This window comes from Lontra canadensis, unplaced genomic scaffold (genome assembly GCF_010015895.1).
Source record: "Lontra canadensis isolate GAN:19392208 unplaced genomic scaffold, GSC_riverotter_1.0 scaffold142, whole genome shotgun sequence".
In the NCBI taxonomy this organism is placed as follows: Eukaryota; Metazoa; Chordata; class Mammalia; order Carnivora; family Mustelidae; genus Lontra; species Lontra canadensis.
The window spans coordinates 88,395-109,282 of record NW_022631136.1 but is presented as its reverse complement, the minus strand read 5'-3'; the positions used below and the strand labels follow the sequence as shown (position 1 = coordinate 109,282).

General features: G+C 43.7%; 1 protein-coding gene across 8 annotated transcripts in view; it reads left to right on the top strand.

The window, feature by feature from the left end:
• Positions 1 to 18,104, top strand: part of LOC116858798 (myomegalin) — a 46,585-nt gene extending 28,481 nt beyond the window's left edge. For 7 of the 8 annotated variants that reach the window (XM_032843700.1, XM_032843697.1, XM_032843703.1 and 4 more), the window contains exons 3-9: positions 7,374 to 7,609; positions 8,733 to 8,784; positions 9,608 to 9,795; positions 14,865 to 15,098; positions 16,413 to 16,544; positions 17,668 to 17,744; positions 17,865 to 18,104. In XM_032843700.1, the coding sequence (XP_032699591.1) occupies positions 7,374 to 7,609; positions 8,733 to 8,784; positions 9,608 to 9,795; positions 14,865 to 15,098; positions 16,413 to 16,544; positions 17,668 to 17,744; positions 17,865 to 18,059 (1,114 nt within the window). In that variant the 3' untranslated portion in view covers positions 18,060 to 18,104. The remainder of the gene's footprint in view (positions 1 to 7,373; positions 7,610 to 8,732; positions 8,785 to 9,607; positions 9,796 to 14,864; positions 15,099 to 16,412; positions 16,545 to 17,667; positions 17,745 to 17,864) is intronic. The other variant, XM_032843704.1, reaches the window with a different exon arrangement.
• The last annotated feature ends 2,784 nt before the right edge of the window (positions 18,105 to 20,888 follow it).

Here is a 20,888-nt window from a genome sequence, read left to right as displayed (position 1 = left end):
TGTTTTTTTTAATCATGAATGGGTGTTGGATTTTGTCAAATGCTTTATCTGCATCTGTTAATATGATCATGTGAGTTTTTTCCTCGTTAGCCTGTGATGGGACAAATTACATCAGCTGATTTTCAAATATTGAAATCAGCTCTGCACATCTGGAATGAATCTCACTTGATATATTACATAATTCCTCTTACACATTGTTGGATTCAATTTATTAATGTTTTGCTGAAGATTTTTGTATCTGTGTTCATGAGAGATATTGTTCTGTAAGGTTTTCTTTTTTCCCTTTGGTTTTGGTATTAGGGTAATGTTAAGCCATTCCAACAAAATGAGTTGGAAAGTATCTCCTCTTCTTCTATCTTCTATAGAAAGACAGTAGAGAATTGGTATAATTTTTTTCTTAAACATTTGGTAGAACTTATTGTGAGCTCATCTGGACCTGGTGCTTTCTGTTTTAGAAGGTTATTAATTTTTTTTTTAAATTTAAGTAGATGCCATACCCAGTGTGGAGCCCAACATGGGGCTTGAACTCACAACCCTGAGACCAAGACCTGAACTGAGATCAAGAGTCCAATGCTTAATCGACTAAGCATCCCGGGGTGCCTAGCCCCGGGAAGGTTATTAATTATCGATTCACTGTTTCAAATAGACATAGGTCTAGTCAGATGGTTTATTTCTTCTGTGAGCACTTTGGCAGATTGTATTTTTCAAGGTTTTGGACCATTTCATTTAGGTCATCAAATTTGTGGCTCATAGTATTTCTTTATTATTCTTTTAGTGTCCATCAGCTCTATACTGATCCTTTCTTTTATTTCTGGTATTAATAATTTGTGTCTTCTCTCTTTTTTCCTTAGCCTGGCTAGAGGCTTCTTGATTTTGTTGATCTTCTCAAATAACCAAATTTTTAAAATAAAATTACCTCAAAAAATTTTTTTAGAGAGAGGATGAGAACACGCATGAGCAGGGGGTTGGGGGGAAGGGCAGAAGGAGAAGGAGAGAGAGGATCTTAAGCAGATTCCATGCTCGGAGTAGAGCCCAATGCAGGGCTCAGTCTCATGACCCTGAGATCATAACCTGAACCAAAATCAAGAGTCAGGTGCTTAAATGACTAACCCACCCAGGCATCCCTACCTAAATATATTTTAACTGTCCTTGTGATAAATATTATTTGTTATTGGGAAACTGATTGAGAATAAATAATAGACCTATAGAATCCAGAAAAATAAATGTATTCCAGAAAAAGGACTTGTCTTAAAAGTAGAACAGCCTTGTTTATCTCAGAGACCCCTGAAACTCAGCAAGAGAATACTGATGGTGATAAAGAACACTGGAGTGAGAGTTTAGATCCAACATTTTTAATAATGGTTTTTCCACCAACTATTGATGTGAGCTCAGTTGTGTTTCTTCCCACTCCAGCTTTATTGATATATTAGTTACATATATCAGATACATTTATTACTCTTTGTGGATCTCAATGTCTTCATCTGTAAAATAAAATGAGGCCTTTTCCTGCACTAGTATTTTCTACATCTTAAAGGACTGGGATGTTAAAAGATCTATTAATTTAGTAACTGCAGCCAGGACCAAGCCCTGACCCCCTGTGCACGTCTATGTCCATGTATATGTGTGTGCACATGTGTGTATTTTGCAAGGAACACTGCGAACATTATATCCTGAGATCTCAGAGGTGAAAGAGCAGACAGGAGGAGCATCTTCTTGGTTGGAAAAAGAGAATGAAAAGAAAGAGAGAGGTGTTGGGGGTGCCTACATAGCCAAAGTTGGTGTGATCTAACTTGATCAAGTTAGAGAGAACTGAGTGTCAAAAATCTAGACATAGCAAGATTGAAACCACTAGACCACTAAAATATTAGTCAGCATTTATTGTGCACATAAAAATAGTTTACCCCTGGGAGCTCTCAAACTGACCGTGGAATGAGGCTCAGAGGTGTATTGTTGTAACAGCTTATAGAGTGAGAATGCAGAGGTTGGTTGTTATTTTCAATGATTGATTATATCATTAGAGTTTTCCTAATGATTGAGGATTGGTTTAAAGTGACTGCCTCATTCCAATGTGGGAGAACGGCTAGAATGTCATCTAGGAGTTTCAGAGGCATATGCAAGAAGTGGCCCAAGGTAATGTTTGTTTGTTTGTTTGTTTTTGCAAATTAAGCTAAGTTTGGATTCAGTATTTTCCTTATAGCATAATCAAAAGTATCATTGTCATTATCTATTTTAAAATCTATGTTGTTGGGCGCCTGGGTGGCTCAGTTGGTTAAGCGACTGCCTTCAGCTCAGGTCATGATCCTGGAGTGCTGGAATCGAGTCCCGCATCAGGCTCCCAGCTCCACGGGGAGTCTGCTTCTCCCTCTGACCTTCTCCTTGCTCTCCTTGCTCATGCTCTCTCTCACTGTCTCTCTCTCTCTCAAATAAATAAATAAAATGTTTTTTTTTTAAATCTGTGTTGTTATATATAGAAGCCCAATTTTCAGCATTTGAGTCAAACCAAAGTATGTGATTATAGAGTGAGTCTAGAACAAACCTAAATTAGGTCCAATGCCATTCCTATGCATAGGAACAAATTTCCAGCAATGCAGTTTGCAGTGGTTATGGGCTATCCTATGGCTTCCAAGCTTCCTCCCAATACCAGATTAATTGGCCATAAGTATTAGTTAAATGGCCAAGGGATGGATATCAAACCTTTTTGTAAAGCCACTTTCCTGCCATCCGAGCATGGTTCTGGAGTTGGTTCTAATATTCACTGAGAGTGTTCCTGAGCATGTAAGCAGGTATACACCAACAATCATTTTGCTTAGTAAAGGAGGGTATGCATTGAATGGTAGGCCTTAGTGAGTAGAGAAAATCCCTAACAGAAAAGGGAACATGACTGTAAATGTCCTGTGTTAGTTAATATCATGATAATTGTTATAAAAATGGGTCCTGGAAAAAGATAAGCAATCTAGCAGAAACTTTTTCAGTGGTCTTGGGTGTAAGCTATCCACTTTTGCCTTGTTTCTGCTTCGAGGGAAGATTGTTTGTTTTTCCTGGAAATCCTTAATTTGAAGTTAGCCATAGATTGATAAGCCCAAGAATTGAGGAATGGGGGGTTTCTCTTTAGTTGAGAGACATGGACCTGAAGTTCAATGCCCTATAATTTAACTGCTGTGTGAAAAAACAGAACCTGATAGAGCCCTTTTCATCAAGGCACAAGTGCTATTTTTAACTGATATCTCCTTCAGAACCCCCAGTCTCCAGGTTCCAGGGTATGAAGTATAATGTTATCATCATGCAGAGGATCTCTAAAAGCCTCCTTGACCTGCTGAATATAAGTTTTTGAATATTGCATTCATACTTTAAAGTATTGGGTCATATTGGAATTTACAAGGGCAAGATGTGCATGGGGTTCTATCATCAAAGGCATGGGTTGCCTAGTGATAAATTCATAAGGTGTAATTTATGTTTTCCCAAAAGATGTTGACTTCATTGTCATAAGGGCTAAGGGTAACACTTTAGGCCAAGGTACTCCTGTGGTTTCAGTCAATTTGCCAAATTTAATCTTAGAATATCGCTGGAACATTCGACCTCCCCTAAAGGCTGAGGATGACAGAGACAATGATAGGGCCATAGTGTTTGAATAACCTTGTTTAGTTGTATTATAATCCATCCAGGTAAAGTGAGCCCCTTGTCACTTGAAATTTCATTTGAGATTGCCCAGAATAGAAAACATTTTCTAGTAATTTCTCTGCTACTGTGGTGTCATCAGCTTGCCCACATGGGACTGCTTCTACCCATCTAGAGAAGAAATATACCACCACAAGTACATATTGATAGCACATAGAGGGAGAGAGTTGAAAAAAGTATAACTGAAAATGTTCAAATGGTCCAGATATTGGGGAGCAGTCCCTGGGGTTAGTTTAATGGTTTTAACCAGGTTATATGATTGAATAAACTCGTCATGCTAGTTTAGAACAATCACCCATTATATTTTTTCATAATATGAAAAGTCAATTCTGTGGTGGGTAGTCACTTGAAGCACTTGCAAGAGTGAGAACTGAGAGATCCAGGAAGCACGAGCCAGTCATATGCACCCTCCAAAGTCCTCTTTTTATGATAAATGTGCATCCTTCTTGGTGCCACTTTTACAATTTTTTGTCTGGTATACAAATTGTCTTAAGTAATCTGACTTGAACCTACAGTGGACCATAGATTGTGGAAATTCAGGAAAATGCTTTTACCAAAAGGTTTAGTATCTATCCCTTGGCCATTTTATGGAATTTATTTAATGTTTTGGTACATCGGGAGCCTTAGCACGAAAGTTAGCCATTGCATTTCCCTGGTATTCAGCGTCTCATAAGAGGGTATGAGCCTCAATTTCTGTGATAGCAACTTGTGAGGACACTAATAATGTAGAGGGAAGGTCAGCAACCTGAGATCCTATTTTACAGCTGTACCACTTGATGTTGAAAATCTCTCTTTCCAGGGGCACCTGGCTGGTTCAGTGTTAGGGCACATGACTCTTGATCTCAGGGTTGTGGGTTTGAGCCCCACGTTGTGTACAGAAACTACTTGGAAGGAAAAGAAAAAAAGAAAAAAAAACTTTGTTTCCAGAGCATACCAAATCATGAACTACTCTGAAGGCATACCTGCTATTGGTATAAATTTGCAGTTTTTTCTTTTGTCAATTTAGAGGCCCAAATGAGAACCAACACCTCTGCAGGTTGGGCTGAATTAAGTAAAGAAAGGGCTCCCCTTCCTGAAAACTCATGTTGTGTCATGACAGCAGGTTTGACTTGATATTTTCCTTCAGAATTTTTGGCATAGGAGATATCAAGGCAGAGTACTAAATCTGGATTAGCATTTAATAGGGTTTCTTGTAAACCTAATTTGGGAGTTTGATTTGAGATCAACTCAACGGTTATGAGTCTCTCCTCTGTTATGTAAGGATAGGAGAGTAGAAGGATTTAAAGAGTCGCAGGAATCCAGCTCCCTGCTCAGCAGGGAGCCTGCTTCTCCCTCCCCACCCCCCCACCTTGTGCTCTCTCTCTCTCTCTCTCTCTCAAATAAATAAATAAAATCTTAAAAAAAAAAAGAGTTGCTGGAAAGAATACTGAGGAGACAAGAGTAGAATCTCATAAAAATGTTGTCTACTAGCTGAGAAATGGTGTGTATGCTGTGTTTGGCAAACTTTCTACAGCATGAAGAACCTGTAAATCTAATTCATTTTCCTGAACAAGTTTCAGGGAGAGTTCTGTAATTTTAGCGGCTGCTAAAATTCTGTAAATTTAGCGGCTACACCCTTTATAAACAATTTGGGTATATCCTGGTCTTTGGATGCAATTGTAAGCTATAATAGTCTTTAGGGCTATTTTTCCCTTCCTTTTCTTGAGTTAAGGGCTCCCTGAACCTGATTATTACATTCCTGAACAAACAACGTAAAAGGTTTAGCATAGTCAGGAAGTCCCAACACAGGAGAATTCTGTAAAGCCCATTTAATTTCAGTAAATGCTTCCTCCTACTTGTTTTCCAAAAAAGAGGTTCTTGAGTATTGTGCCTAGAGTGAAGAAGCTAACTAGGAAATGTCAGGCACCCAGGACTGACAATATCCTGCAAGTCTCAGAGGACAATCCCATTTCATAGAGCTCCCCAAGTGAGTACAGGATCTTTCTTAAGGGTTTTCTGCGTTAATGGAAAATGCATAGGATCCCTGAGAGGACATTTAGGACAGGAACACAGTGAGAGCTGAGTGGAGGTTTGTAAGGATTCTGGAAGAAATGTTTACTGAGAGCCTCCTCTAGGTTTGGCTGTGTATATAAGATGACTAAAATACTCCCAGCTCTGAAACCGCTCTTACTCTAGAACCAGCCACTGCCTAATGATATTAGAAACATTGGTCAGAAATATGAGTAAGGGGCGCCTCGGTGGCTCAGTGGGTTAAAGCCTCTGCCTTCGGCTCAGGTCATGATCTCAGGTCCTGGGATCGAACCCTGCATCGAGCCCTGCATCAGGCTCTCTGCTCAGCATGGAGCCTGCTTCCCCCTCCCCCTCTCTGCCTGCCTCTCTACCTACTTGTGATCTCTGTCTGTCAAATAACTAAATTCTAGGAAAAAAAAAAAAAAAGAAGAAGAAAGAAATATGAATAAAGTATAACGTGGTTTAAAAGGTTCAAAAGGATCTGATGCTACCTGGGGGATGACCTGTTTGATCCCCATTCTGGCTCCTTCTAATGCCTGGATTCCCTGTTCTAAACCAGTGACTGGGACCTTGGGCAAATTTCCGCTTCTCAGGAAACCACTAGCCCCTGTACTCCCTGCTGGCTCAGAGTCTCCAAGAAAAACGGGTGAAACTGGAAGTCATTGGTTCCGCTCTAGCACACCTACAGAAGCACAAGGGATGTCAAGTTGGTCTGATAAATTCACCATTACCAAAGTCATGAGTGATAAACTGTCTTCTTTTTGATAAGACAAATGCATTACTGGCATTGCTCTACTCATCCCAACATTTAAAATAAAGTTCACTCTCGATCACATTTCTAAAAGGGCAAGTGGTCATCTTACCCTCACTTTGCAGACGAAGAAACTGAGGCACAGAGTAGTAAAGTGACTTCCCAAGTTTGCAGCAGGAGGGTAAAGGGAGCACCCTGGGCCTACAATCTGGGCTTGCTGCCTCCTCTTCATCCATCCAGCCATGCTGCCTCTCTCAGGAACAAGATGAACTAAAACCTCCTCTTTTACTCTCCTCTATAACAAATAGTCGCCATGTTGGCCAGGATATTATGGGATATGAAGTTAGTTCACGTCATTTTTTTGGAAGTCATTTTTCAGATCATTCTTCTGAACACTGTGAGCAAAATACTGTGCTGGTTAGTTACGCTGGAGCATATAGAAGTGGCAGAATACAGTGGTTAAATTAAAGGAGCCTGAAGATGTCCTACCCATGGAGCCTGGCTGTCTACAGGAAAGGACCTACACAGATAGGTCCATCCTGGTGATGGAAGAATCCTGTTGCCTGGAACAAGTGGTTCCTTTTCTCAGATGATGGTTTTTCCTTTCAACTTTCCAATTAATGCCTGGCTTTGCTTACTGTATTGAGATGGTTTATAAACCAAAGAGAGCAACTGGGAGTAGATCTGAAAGCAGAACTAGAGAAGAAAGTCTGGTTCCATTTTCAGAAGTGGGGCTGGGGAAAGACACGTTTGGAAGAGAACTTCCAAGCAGAAGAAAGCTTTGTATTCCTTCCTTCATTCCCTTTACCACATTCAGGTCATGAAACATGTGCTATATAATTCAGTGTAGGGGATTTTGGGGTGAAGTACCTTCTGCTGAAGGACCATACCCTATCAGTCACCTCTTTTCCTATTTACTGTTTCTTTCCCACTTTAGGAAATACCGTTCCTTGATCCAGGATCAGGCTCGAGAGTTGACCCACCTAAGGCAAAAGATGAGGATGGGGAGAGCTTTCTCTTCTCTTCTCATCCAGCATGTCAGGAATACGGTGAAAACCTTTGAGGAGCTCCTTAGCAGCAATAAAGTTGACCGCTACATGGAACAGCACTTCCGTGAGCAGCTGACCAAGGCGAGCCTGCTGGCAGAGAGCCTTGCCAGCAAATTCAGCACAGGTAAGCTGGTCCCAGGGCTCAGGAGGATCTTCAGTCCCTCCCAAGGACCCCAGCCTCAGACAAGCTCAAACTCATCTATAAGTGACTTTTCAATCTGATGTCCTGCTTTGTAATGACCATCTTGGAACCATGGTGGAGTCAGGACTGGCTGGAGAGGAACAATGAAGAGAATCACACAGGAATGGGGATGCCAGGATGATCACAAGCTCCTTTATCTCCCGTGGAATGTGGTCGCTAGGGCAAAAAACATCTCTGGGGGGTGATAGCATTTATCTGAAATTAACTGGCAGCAAGATAGGTAGAATGGGGACAGCTGGTTGCTGTGAACAGAGCCCTGAATTAGGATCTGAAGACCATGGCTCTAGTCTGTATGTGTTCATTGCTAGCTCTGGACACATTCATACTTCTCTTGATTTCTGTTTTCTCACCTAAAAAAATTAGGTCAAGTAATACCAGCATGATTGTTCTAAGGATCAAATCAGCAATATTAATCAGTGCATTTCAAAAAATGATAAAAGAATCATGCTGATTTGGGCATGGCTTAGATACTGTATGTACTACAACCTGGTAGTGGGAAATTTAGTTTCAGGTGCCTTTTTCATGGAATATTCCCTAGAGCACCTGAGGGCACATAGTAAGAGCAGGCTTGAGGTCACTGTGTGGGTTTCTGATACCAGATCAGAGGCAGGACAGGGATGTCTGTCACCCCTACAGAGACAGGAGTAGATTCTGCATGAAAGCTGTGACAGGGTATACAGATGTGAGGCCAAAACCCAGCCTTCTGGCAGGACTTGGAGACTCTGGTTAGAGTGGTCCAGAGGTCTCTGGACAAGTGTCTCATGGCCTGTAGGAAAAATGACATTTTTAGCTTTTGACTCTGACCTAGGACAAAGCAAAAAGAAATGATGATCTCTGTGGTGAGTAAGTTCTGGAAAGTTAGGAAAGCCTGTCAGGTAAGTTCTCCAAAGTCTCAACCCAATGTCTCCTGAGAAAATTCAGAGTATCCTGGACTGGAAAATCAAGTAGTCACATCTGATCCCAGAGAAAAGTCAGTGTCTTTCTGTAATCTGAGGAATGAGACCTGCTTAAATTATAACTAGTCCTTTTTGAATCTGGTTTTCAGATGACTGTACAAGTGAGAAGAATCAAGCAAGACAGATGCTGCGAACCCTCAGGTAACTCCCAATTTTCAGGGGCTGTAGATCATATAATCTGGTGAAGGATTTAGAAGCAAGGGCCAGAAACTCAAAGCCGGAGCTCTTACACCCCACAAAAAGCAAATGGCTGATTATAATATCAAATCATTACGTGTCCCTAGTGATGAAGTTGTCATGTTTCCTATTTTTTTAATTTATTATTATTTTGGTCCCATTCTCTATTAGTTCATCAATTTAGCGATACTGACCTGCTCTAACTTAACTACCCAGTCTTGTGAGTCTCCTGAGTCCTCAGGGACCCCCTCTGATTTCCCCTAGATCTTTAAAGACCAGAGTGAAATTTTATCTGGTTTTTTCCATGGTGACCCCAGAGGTGCTGGCAGATGTTAAATAGCTACAGATTTTCCTCACAAAAGAAGAAAAAGCTTTTCACTGTATGACAGTACTTCGGGAAGGTCGAGAAACTACAAGACACCTGGGAGGCCACATTGCCTTGGAAGCAGTTTTAAATGGGCCACGGCAAATATTACTGAAAGCATCATTGTTCACGGAGTGTGTCAAACCCTCAAAGAGCTCTGGTTGTCTTGTAAAGGAGCCAGGAGCATTATTGAAAGGGCTGAATGAGTCTTCTCTCTTCCTCGGGATGTTTGTGGCCAAGGCTCTGGGCCACTGTTGTTCTCCCCTGCTCCCCACTCTCCACTTCCAGACAGAAATGAACTGTTTGGCTTCTCCTTCTAAGGAACAGTCTCCTTGACTTCTGGAGCTTGTCCTTTGAGCCACCAGATCGTTACAGCCATGTCATTCAGGTGACCTTTATTTTTCCTCTTTCTTACCCTACCAGTATCTTAAGGGAGAAGCATATGAAGGGTAAAGTGACAGAAGTCCTAAGGACCATGCAGGAGGCCCAGCCCCAGACTCTGCCCCAGATACACTCCAGCAACCGTGGCCAGTCTGCTGCCCATCCATCCTCCAGCAGCACCTCCCTGCTTCACGAAGAGCCAGAAGCATGCCCTTCAGTGGATGTGACCGGTGAGCACCCAGACCGTGTCCAGTTGCTAGGTGCTTGCTCCTTTGTCTACACCAAAAGCAGGTATCTTTGCAGCCAGGCCCTGCAGATCCACCCTGATGTCCCTGGAGAGCACAGGCCCAGGACTCAGTTCCAAGCGTAGGCCACAGGGGTGTCAGGTGGTTCTTTTCCATTCCTAGTCCCACACGTCCTCAGCCACCAGACCCTCTCTGGCACATACATGGTGTTGGACTTGAGGGGAGGAATCATGAGTTGGGAAGAGGAAGGGGCAAACACTCCCTTATCATTGTAACCCAGTCATGTCACCTTTCACATCATGGGCATGAACTTCACTCACATTGGGCCTCTGATCTTGAAATCCTTGGGGTAAACAGTCACGGTTCCTATTTTCTGTTTGCCACTAAATATTCTTTATCATTTGTGGATTTGCAGAGCCCATCCATCATTCTAATAATTCAGCCACAATGTCCTCTGAACCTTCATTAACTGGGACGTGTCTTGGGTTCAGGCTGTATCCGTCACCAGCCTGGCCCTCCCCAGAATCCCCCAAGCAGGGGCTTTGGGTAGCTGTGGTGGGGGGTAGGAGGAGGAGAGTACATTTAAAATCAAACCTTTATTTTTTCCTGGTCAGTTTTTCTTTAATTTCCCTCCCAGGAAAAGCATTTCTATTTTTAGGGAACTATAGCAAGCAAATCCCAGTGAGGACAACACCGAGAAACCATCCTTTGCCTCTGGCTAGATCTGATTTTTTTCCCCTGAATTGACTGTTTTAGGCAATGAATAAACCATAGTAGGTTTCACCTGGTACTATTCCTGCTTCTCATTTTACCCTGAGGACAAGAGCAACATAGTGTTTCTCCCAGGAAGATAGAAACCAAGGAAAGAGGAGTGCCTGGGTGGCTCAGTGGGTTAAAGCCTCTGCCTTTGGCTCAGGTCATGATCCCAGGGTCCTGGGATTGAGCCCCACATCTGGCTCTCTGCTCAGCGGGGAGCCTGCTTCCTCCTCTCTCTGCTTGCCTCTCTGCCTACTTGTGATCTCTGTCTGTCAAATAAATAAATAAGATCTTAAAAAAAAAAAAAAAGAACCAAGGAAAGAGAGGAGTTTACATTTATTGAGCACATATTTAATGCTCACATTATTGACTACTTTACATCTCTTGCCTCATTTAATCAGCACAACCAACCAATCTCTCAGGTAGGTGGTGGTATCCCAATTTTACAACACAGCCGAGGACACTGAGGCTCAACGAAGTCAGGGAACTTACGGAAGAGCTCCCAGCTGGGGGTGCCATTCACCTTGAGCCTGCACAACCCGAAAGCTCAGACGGTCCCCTGCACTGTGGCCTGAGCAGCCAGGGACGGAGCAGGGAGGCAGTCACTCTTCCCACACCTCTTTTGCTGGGTTTCTGGAGCTAGTGTTTGCCCCACTCCACTCTTTGTGACACTCTGCACGTGAGAAAAGATCCTATACACATTGCACTTTCATCCAAGAATTTATAAATATATGGGCTGCCCTTGCTATGTACATGACCTCCTCCAATGGGCCCATGGGGTTTTACCTACATCCCTGAACTCAGTTGCCCAAAGGCACCTGCTTCCTCCTCATTGCTACCCTGAGAGACAGAGGCAGAGGGGCAGACACACTTTCCCCTCACCTGCAGTTCCTGCCATGACTGGTAGGAATGGTCACACTGGAGATGTGGCCTCTGGGGTGGCATTGGCCTTCTTCTCCACCACCACTAGCTTTTCTGAGGGAGACGGAAGCCCTTCTTTTTTCCATCTGAAGTCATTATCCTCTCAGAGGGGCTCCTCCTTTGCTTTTTTGAGCCAAAACTTCTAGAGTATTTAACAAAAAGTGTGATTGATGTGGGAGCTTCCCTTGTGAGGCAGAATTATCCTGGCCAGAGGCTGTTCCCCGTTGCCTTCTGTGTACAGTGTAGGGCATATTTTCTGTGTTGTGTGGCCAGGGGAGACCGGGACATGAGAAGCCTGACCACTATTACTGATGGATTGGACCTCCTGTGGCCTTGGTTGAGAGTAAGCGGGTTTTCTGGAGAGGGGGTAGAGGAGGTTTGGAAGGAGCTGGGAATCACCTTTTTGTTGAGTGCCTACATTGTCAGGCATTGTGCTAAAGGCTTATGTAGTTTACCTTCTTCTTTCTTTCACAGTGATGTTAATTAATCGGTTATTAGGTAATGCCAGCCATAATGGAAGGAGAAGATCTACCAGATGTTGACTTAAGTGCACAGTTCCTTAGAGGAACTTGACTTGGTTGAAGGGAACTAAGGACTTCACTCCTATCTTCTCAGAGGAGAAATTGCCTACTCTGTGGCCCTTGGTAATAATCCTTGAAAGGGAGCTGACTCATATTTTTAGCTGAATTATGGCCCTGCTACCCAGGAGGGGTTTTTTTTCACAAAGGGAGACAGCAGAGGGCATAGCCAGGTTCTCATAGCATCATTGGTGCCATATAGTTTTGCTTCTGCAATCCCCCATGCAGAAGAAAACCAGTCATTCTTTGGACAGGAGTCAGGCAATCTAAGCTATATTTAAGAATTATTGTTACAGTCTCGTGAGCCATTCTGGGTGGGATCCAAATCACCACCTGCCATCCTCAGAGACTCCCTCAGTCTCAGTAGGCATCCAGAGTAGGAGACAGGAGGAGAGGGAGGCGCCAGGAGCATCAACCTGTTTAAGTTCTCTGCACGTTGGCTATTAATGGAAGCCATTTTCCCTTTCTCTTCCTCCTTCAACAATCCCCAGTATAGAACGGTCTCATGAAGGGTGAGTATATTACCTGTTCACAGACCAGCAAAATGCTTCATCTCCTTAATCTCATGATTTCTAAGAAGGGCAGTGAGTTCTACTACTGGAGGAGACATTTCTGCAGTTCCTCCCTGGGATCATTCCAGCACTGGGAATCCTGGAGGGAGCCAGGAGAGAGGCCCTTGTTCTTCTCATGTGCATGCACTGGAACCCTCAAATACTACATCTAATCACTACTTCTTTGTTTTTCCTTTTTTTAAAATTCAAGTATAGTCAGATACAGTTATATTAGTTTCAGGTGTACAACAGTGTGACTCAGCAATTCTCTGGTGCTCCTGGGAACTGGGTGGCTCAGTCAGTTAAGCATCTGACTCTTGGTTTCAGCTCAGGTCATGATCTCAGGGTCATGAGATTGAGCCCCACATCGGTTTCCATGCTTGGCACGGAGCTTGCTAAAGATTCTCTTAAGATTCTCTTTTCCCCATCCTCGCTTTCTCTCTCTCTCTCTCTCAAAAAACAAAAACAAAAACCAATTCTATACATTTCTCAGCACTCATCATGATAGGTTCACTCTTAATCCCCTTCACTTATTTCCCCCATCGTCCCATCACCTCCCCTCTGGCAACCACCAGTTTGTTCTCTATATTTAAGAGTCTGTTTTTTGTTTATCTCTTTTTTTCCTTGGTTCTTTTGTTTCTTAAATTCCACATATGAGTGAAATCATACAGTATTTGTCTTTCTCTGACCAACTTATTTCACTTAACATTATATCCTGTAGCTCCTTCCACGTTGTCACAAATGGCAAGATTTTATTCTTTTTATGGCTGAGTATTATTCCATTGTGTATATACACATCTTCTTTATCCATTCCTCTATGGGTGGACACTTGCTTCCATAATTTGGCAACTGTAAATAATGCTGCAGTAAACATAGGGATGCATATATCTTTTCAAATTCATGTTTTTGGGTTTTTTTGGGTAAATACCCAGAAGTAGAATTACTGGATCATATTGGTAGTTCTATTTTTAATTTTTTGAGGAACCTCCATACTGTTTTCCACAGTGGCTGCACCAGCCTGCATTCCCACCAACAGTGCATGAGGGTTCCTTTTCCTCTACATTCCCATTCGCTGACACTTATGTTTTTTTTATTTTAGCTATTCATACAGGTGAGAGGTGGTATCTCATTGGGGGTTTGATTTGCATTTCCCCGATGATGAGTGATTTTGAGCATCTTTTCATATGTCTGTTGGCCATCTGTATGTCTTCTTTGAAAAAAACGTCTATTTGTGTTCCACGTCCATTTTTTAATTGGATTATTTGGGGGGTTTTGGTGTTGAGTTATGTAAGTTCTTTATATATGTGGATATTAACCCCTTATTGGATATATCATTTGCAAGATATTCTCATTCGGTAGTCGTCGTTTTGTTTTGCCAAAGCTTTCCTTTCCTGCACAAAAGCTTTTTATTTTGTTTTAGTCCCAATAGTTTAATTTTGCTTTTGTTTCCCTTGCTAAAGGAGACGTATCTTGAATAATGTTACTATGGCGGAGTCAGAGAAATCACTGCCTGTGCTTGAATTCTGGTATCTGCTCTAGTCTTCAGTCCAGGGATTACTGTATTAATTTTTTTAAGGCTGCTGTAACAAAGTATCGTGGACTGTGGTTTTTTTTAAAGATTTTATTTATTTATTTGACAAAGAGAGATCATAAGTAGGCAGAGGCAGGTAGAGAGAGAGAGGAGGAAGCAGGCTCCCCGCTGAGCAGAAAGCCCGACGCAGGGCTCAATCCCAGTACCCTGGGATCATGACTTGAACCGAAAGCAGAGGCTTTAACCCACTGAGCCAGCCAGGCACCCCAAACTGTGTGTTTTAAAACAAACAGACATTTGTTCTGTCCAAGTTCTGGAGGCTAGAAGTCTGAAATCAAGGTGTCAGCTGGCCCATGCTCTTCCTGGTTTCTGGTGGTCGCTGGGAGCCTCCCTTGGCTTGTAGATGGATCACTTCAGTGTCTGCCTCCTGACTCCCTCATCATGGGGTCCTCTCACCCTGTGTGTCTCTTTATCTGTGTCTCCTCTCCTATTCTTTTAAGGACACCAGTCATGTTGGACGAAGGTCCACCCTAAGCCAGTATTGTCTCATTCTAACTCATTATATCTGCAAAGACCCATTTTCAAATAAGGTCACGTTCTGAGGTTCTAGGTGGACATGACTTTTTGGAGGACACTATTCAACCCAGTATAATTATCTTTAAGATACTTTATTTCTGACTTCCCACTGGTTTCTCCCTCATGTTCCTTTCTGGACAGATGTCAGCCGGGCCACTCCTGCTGATTCAGCTTCGTTGCTCAGCAACCATCCAGATGCCAGATCTGCCCAGCCCTCCTACCCTCCAAGCGGCGCCACACAACTGAGCAGGATGCCAGACCCAGGGCACCGGGGGAGCAGTGGCCCACAGGACGAGATGCAGCCTCAGAAAATGAATGCGTCTGGGCACCTATCCTCCTTCTCCTCTTTGTACCGGCCCAACTCCAAGCCCTCTGGTAAACACAAAGGAACGATCGTGAAGTAGAGCCCATTGTTGGGAATGAGCACATTCTTTCCCGGCCCAAGGATTTTTTTATTCTTCTGTTAGATCCTGGCTCACAGAACTGGGTGAGATGAAGGGGGTGGTATCTGGTGGCTCAGCCAGAGAATAAGATGCCAGCCCAGTGCTGGTCCTTTCTAAGTGCCTCTCCCATTCCCCCTACACAGGAATTCATGCTAAGCAGGAGAATACAGGAAGTCAGGGGCATTCTGAGGCACTCCACAGAGAGGATGAGCTGTTTCACATTCGTGGGCTCCCTTTTCTCTGGGCTATAATCTTTCTAGGCCTACACTGAAACTGTTCTTAGAATTCCTAGCTCTGGATTCCATGGGAAAGGTCTTCTTCCTTAGGTCAAGAGCTATTTACTGCAGGATGGGAGACTATTTCTCCAAGTACACTCACACATCCTTTGTATGCAACCCTAAGTCAGTCTTGCCTCTCAAACTTTGCTATTGAGTTTAGAGCCAGGTGTCCTGGCCACCAGTGACTAAAGGTACAGCCATAAAGAGGAATGGCTTGAAGCATGTCAGTTTTGGGGACCCAAACAGTGCAACCATAAGACATTTGAAACCCTCAGAGAAAAACCTGGCCCTAAGCAAGATGTCCTGGTAGATGAAGCCCATTTTTGGCCTCTTTCCCCTTCCCTTAGTGCATCCTCTGCCTTCCTCAGAGGAGTCCCCTTCTCTCCTTTTCCTCCTTCAGGTCCTAACACCTTACCAGTCCCCTCCTTGTCACTCTTCACTGAAAGTGGTTAAAGGAAAACACTCAGTGTCTCTCATTATTCGCTGCCTGATTTAATTTAATATGCATTTACCTTTGCCTTTCTATTGGTGGGTGGATGTTAAAGACTTTCAGTCACGGATCATCAGGTAAGATAGGTATGAGGTAGAGAGAGAGGCCTTCTGGATTACTACCAGGAAATAGACCAACTTTCTATTGTTCGGACAGTCCCACCTGGAGGCCTGTAGCAGATTCTCACCCTTGTTTTCCAGCCCAGTGTCCATCTCTCTCAGATGTACTCGGCCTCTATCTGGGAGGAGGCCCTGTGGGGTTTCCTTACAGAGGGCCATCTTGTGTTTGAAAGCCCACGAGCTCTTTAAACAAATTTGACTGTTGCTTCTTGAGTGCCCAAGTGAGAGAAAGAAGTTGACAGAATTACAGGGATGGGCAGGGATCTGGAAGAGAAGTTCTGGGCAGTCTCCATAGCTGCCCACGAGTGACTGGCTTTCCCCACCTCTTACCTCTCCCATGTCTTGGTGGGATGCAACAGGAGCTGACCTACTGGAAAAGAATCTTGTGGAGATCCAGAACCTGCGCCAGCGCCTGGAGGAGTCCATCTGCTTCAATGACCGCCTGCAGGAGAGGCTGGAACATGTGCTCAGCAGTGCTGACCAAGGAAAAAGTAGGAAAGGGGAAAAACTGGTTCTGTCCACATCTAGAGTCTCAAAGGGCACATAGGGCACATAGGCTCCCAGTGAAAAGGCATGTCGGTGTGTGTGCAGTACCCTAGTCTTCCTGACAATCTGCCCAGAGAGGGAAGCAGGGAAGGCACAGTTGTCCCCACTTTATACATGAAGACACTGAGTGTTTTGCCCCAGGCAGAGCTGGGTCTCATGCTCAGGGCTGTCTGACATGATGCCCATTCATGTAACTCCCAACACTACCTGGTCTTGCACCTGGCTTATGGCCTGACTGGCACATGATAGAACCAAGACTTCCACGATGTCCCCATCAACAGAGGGAGGACCACATCCCACTTTCTTACCACGGCCCCATGCCCCAGATACCACCTGCCACCACCCATTACGTGAAGGGCCCATATTCCCATACTTGCCACAGGAGGCTGTCACTCGGAGACCGGTACTTCCACATCCCTTCTCCCTTGTCAAGCTCAGGAGAATGGCGGCCAGAGCTCCTACAGCATCACAGTAGCAGCTAATTCATGGGAGAGACTGTCCCAGAGCTGCAGCCATTGCGCATGAGTGTGCAGCCTGCTCGCGTGTGACTCAGCCACATCACGCTCTCGTGCCACTGCATGAAGCCCCCAGGGGTTCTCTGTGGCTAAGGCTCTAAGGCTCTAACTTTGGTGGTTGCAGGAAAGTATATCTTTGAGAGCATCTGCTTCCCAGGACTATGATTGTCTGAGTTTTTTAACTCCCTCTGATAGTATCCACATCTGGCTTTCATGGGTAGAACCCGAAGTCTGTGCCTCAGCTCTACCACAAGAAAAGGGACTTTGGGAAAGCAAACTGGAGTTTTCAGCTTACAGAGGGCAAAGCCCAAACCTGGTCACTTCCATGTTCCCCCTTTCCACAGCAGTACCCAGTTATAGAGACAAAGAGAAGAGGGTGGAAGGTACAAAAATTGCTTAGACCCATATGAGCCAAAATTGTAATAGTTATTCTCAATTTGAATACGATGGCTGCTTCTTATAAGGTCCTATCTACACATCCCTAGGAATGCAGGAGTGAATAGCTCTGGGAAGTTCACATTTAGTATATAAGTCCCTTGCTCCATCTTTGCAGATAACCAGGGAGTCACTAGCTGCGAACTGGATCCCTGCTTAGTGCTCTCTCCCTCCCTTTCCCACTTCCAGCTGAATGTGAGTAAGGAGGGAAAGGAATGTCAGCTTTTTTCGAGTAGTCAGTGAAGGAGTAGTCAGTGAAGAGTTCCCTCCGTCCCTGCAGACATCACGCCGCTCTGTCTCTCCCTCCCTCCCTAGGCACGACACAGTCTGCTCCAGGTGTCCCCCTGGCAACCCCTCATCCTTACTCTCAGAGTCACTCTTCCAGCTCTGCCTAGGATGTCTTGTGACATGATGTCTGGATGGTCTAGAAGAATGTTCTCCAGAACTTTTCCAGCCCTATTCAACAGCATTCTTGGCTGTGAACTTGGAGGCATCGACATCAACCTTTAAATGAATGGATCAAATTAATAAATTCTTATTTAAAAATTATTGTCTATAGGTATTGAATACAAAGAGTCAAATTTGTGAGGAAAGGCTAAAACCAGTAACGGCCTAAAAATTCATAGAAAAGGTTAAAGGAAAAATGAGTTTCATCTATTAGCTATTTCTTCTTTTTTTTTCTTTTGCAAAACACTTCTTTATTACAGCAATATATAAAGCAAATATAAGCTTTTTTTTATAAGATTTTATTTACTTATTTGTCAGAGAGAGAACACAAGCAGGAGGAGCAGCAGGCAGAGGGAGAAACAGACTCCCCGCTGGGTAAGCAGCCTGATGCAGGATTCGATCCCAAGACCCTGGGATCATGAACTGAGCTGGAAGCAGACGCCCACCTAACTGAGCCACCCAGGGGTCCCTAAAGCAAATATAACTTTAAATGTTTATGACCACGACTGTACATTATTATGACTGCTGGTGTTTTCAGCTTACTCAAATTTGGGGTAATAGCTTATATGTAATTCTTGAAATTCACTGACCTTCTTTATAAAAATGTGGGTGGCTCAGTCGTTGGGCATCTGCCTTCTGCTCAGTCGTTGGGCATCTGTCATGGTCCTGGGGTCCTGGAATCGAGCCGTGCATTGGGCTCCCTGCTCGGTAAGAAACCTGCTTCTCCCTCTCCCACTCGCCCTACTTGTGTTCCCTCTCTTGCTGTCTCTCTTTCTGTCAAATAAGTAAATAAAATCTTTTTTTAAAATGTGGGATTGAAATGCATGTACACATTTTCAAGAATATCTAAATTTTCACTCTCCTGACTTTATTCCCAACCTTGGCATTTTCACACATCCTTGGTGAGTTAACCAAACTTGAGGCCTTTTGTTACTAAGACCACCAGCAAGGTTATGTTTGCCAGTGGCAATATCCTTAAAAGTTAATAATAACTGTGGTCACCAATAGATTTTTGACCTAGTTCCTTCTTCCTTGAGGGCAAATGAACTTTCACCTGGGCATTTCATCCAACCCCTAAAGATTGCCGATCCTTCAAACACCTCCTTAAAAGCACTTTATTAAGCAGCCATTTCCATTTTAATAGTAGGGTGAGAATCGTACCCCTCAATCTGAAAGCCTTCAGCCTTGAAGTCATCGATTGTCTCAACTTTTAGAAGCATTTTGAGGGTTTTCAGCAGCCCAACATGATTCAGGTAAATATATGCATCTCCCAAAGTATCTATGAAGTTAGCTGGCTTCAGGCCTGTGATATGTGCAAGCATGTAGGTGAGGAGGGCCCAGGTAGCGGGTGATGAAGGCCACACGTAGGCCCATGTCTCGAAACCCATGGCCCAACTGGCAGGACAGCTCAACTTCACCACATAGTGCCAGCAGAGACCATGGAGGGGAGGCAGATCCCCTGGATTCCAACCACCCAGGATGATTCTTCCATCACCAGGGTTGGTTTGGATTGCATCAGTCACCTTTTGCAGTCGGTCTACTCCTTGACCTGAAGAATCTGAATTCTTATCTCTGTTTTCTGCCCCACAATACCCACTGAAAGCCTGACCTAGAGCTAGTTTCCTCCTTTGCCTCAGGTTTACGGCATCCTCCGCAGTCTCGCGCTTCAACCTCAGTGAGAATGAGGTGGGTCACCTAAGTCCCTCCCTTGCCACACTTGAGCCTCCCTTGGTGATCTCAGCCATAACACCCCTCAACACCCTTGCACAAGCAGCTCATGGATTACCCACCGAGTACCTAAGGCCAGACTGTACCATGCCCTCTAGGTAGGTCCCATTCATGAGCCATATACAATGGCTCTATGACAACCTTCAGCAAATCAATCAAGATACCTCCCAAGTGCGCTCATGTTCAGCATACTGGTAACCTGAATAAAAGTATAATAAAAAAAATCAGCTGGGCAAATCAACATCAAAAACATGTGTCCACTTTCATATTCAAGGAGATTTATTGGAAATTGACCTTATGCACCCAGAGTGAAATGTAAAACCAACAAGTATAAGAATAAAATTCATACCAAAAAAAAAGGCAGAAACAAAAGCATCGGGGCGCCTGTGTGGCTCGGTGGGTTAAGCCTCTGTCTTCAGCTCAGGTCATGATCTCAGGGTCCTGGAGGGAGTCACTGCATCAGGCTCTCTGCTCAGCAGAGGGAGCCTGCTTCCCTCTCTCTCTCTCTCTCTCTCTCTCTGCCTGCCTCTCTGCCTACTTGTGATCTCTGTCTGTCAAATAAATAAATAAAATATTTTTAATAAAATATTTTTAAAAACAAAAACAAAAAAGCATCCCACAGGGAGGGGTGGTAGTGAGAGGTGAGACATGAGGAGGTCAAAATTGACCTCAATTTAAATGAAACAAGAAAATGATATTGGAGTATATTAAGAAGAATATCAAAAGTCAGGGGGGGAAACCTTCTACTGAATTAATGAGTCATATCTCAGTAGAATATTGCATTTATGTTTAAGTTAGTTTCATTTTTTGAAGAATGTGAACATCCGGAAACTGGAGAGAACTCAAAAAGAAATATCTAAAACTCTTTGATTTTTTATTTGAGAAGGAGCCATACAATCTATTTTAATTACAAGGGAATGAGGATTGACTTTTTGACAGTCCTCAGTAAGGGTGGGAAGGTGGGAATATGTATGCCTTGATATTGTACTTACATAGAGAGGATTGAACAAGCAACAGTATTTTGGGTTTTTAGAGGTGGTTGGTTGGCAATTTGGGCAGAAATGTATAAAAAGACTGCAAATGGCTGCTAAAATAGACAATGCCCAGAGAGTAGACTTTTAGAGCAGGTTGCACTGGGTGTTGGGTTTAGCTAGACAACCAAAA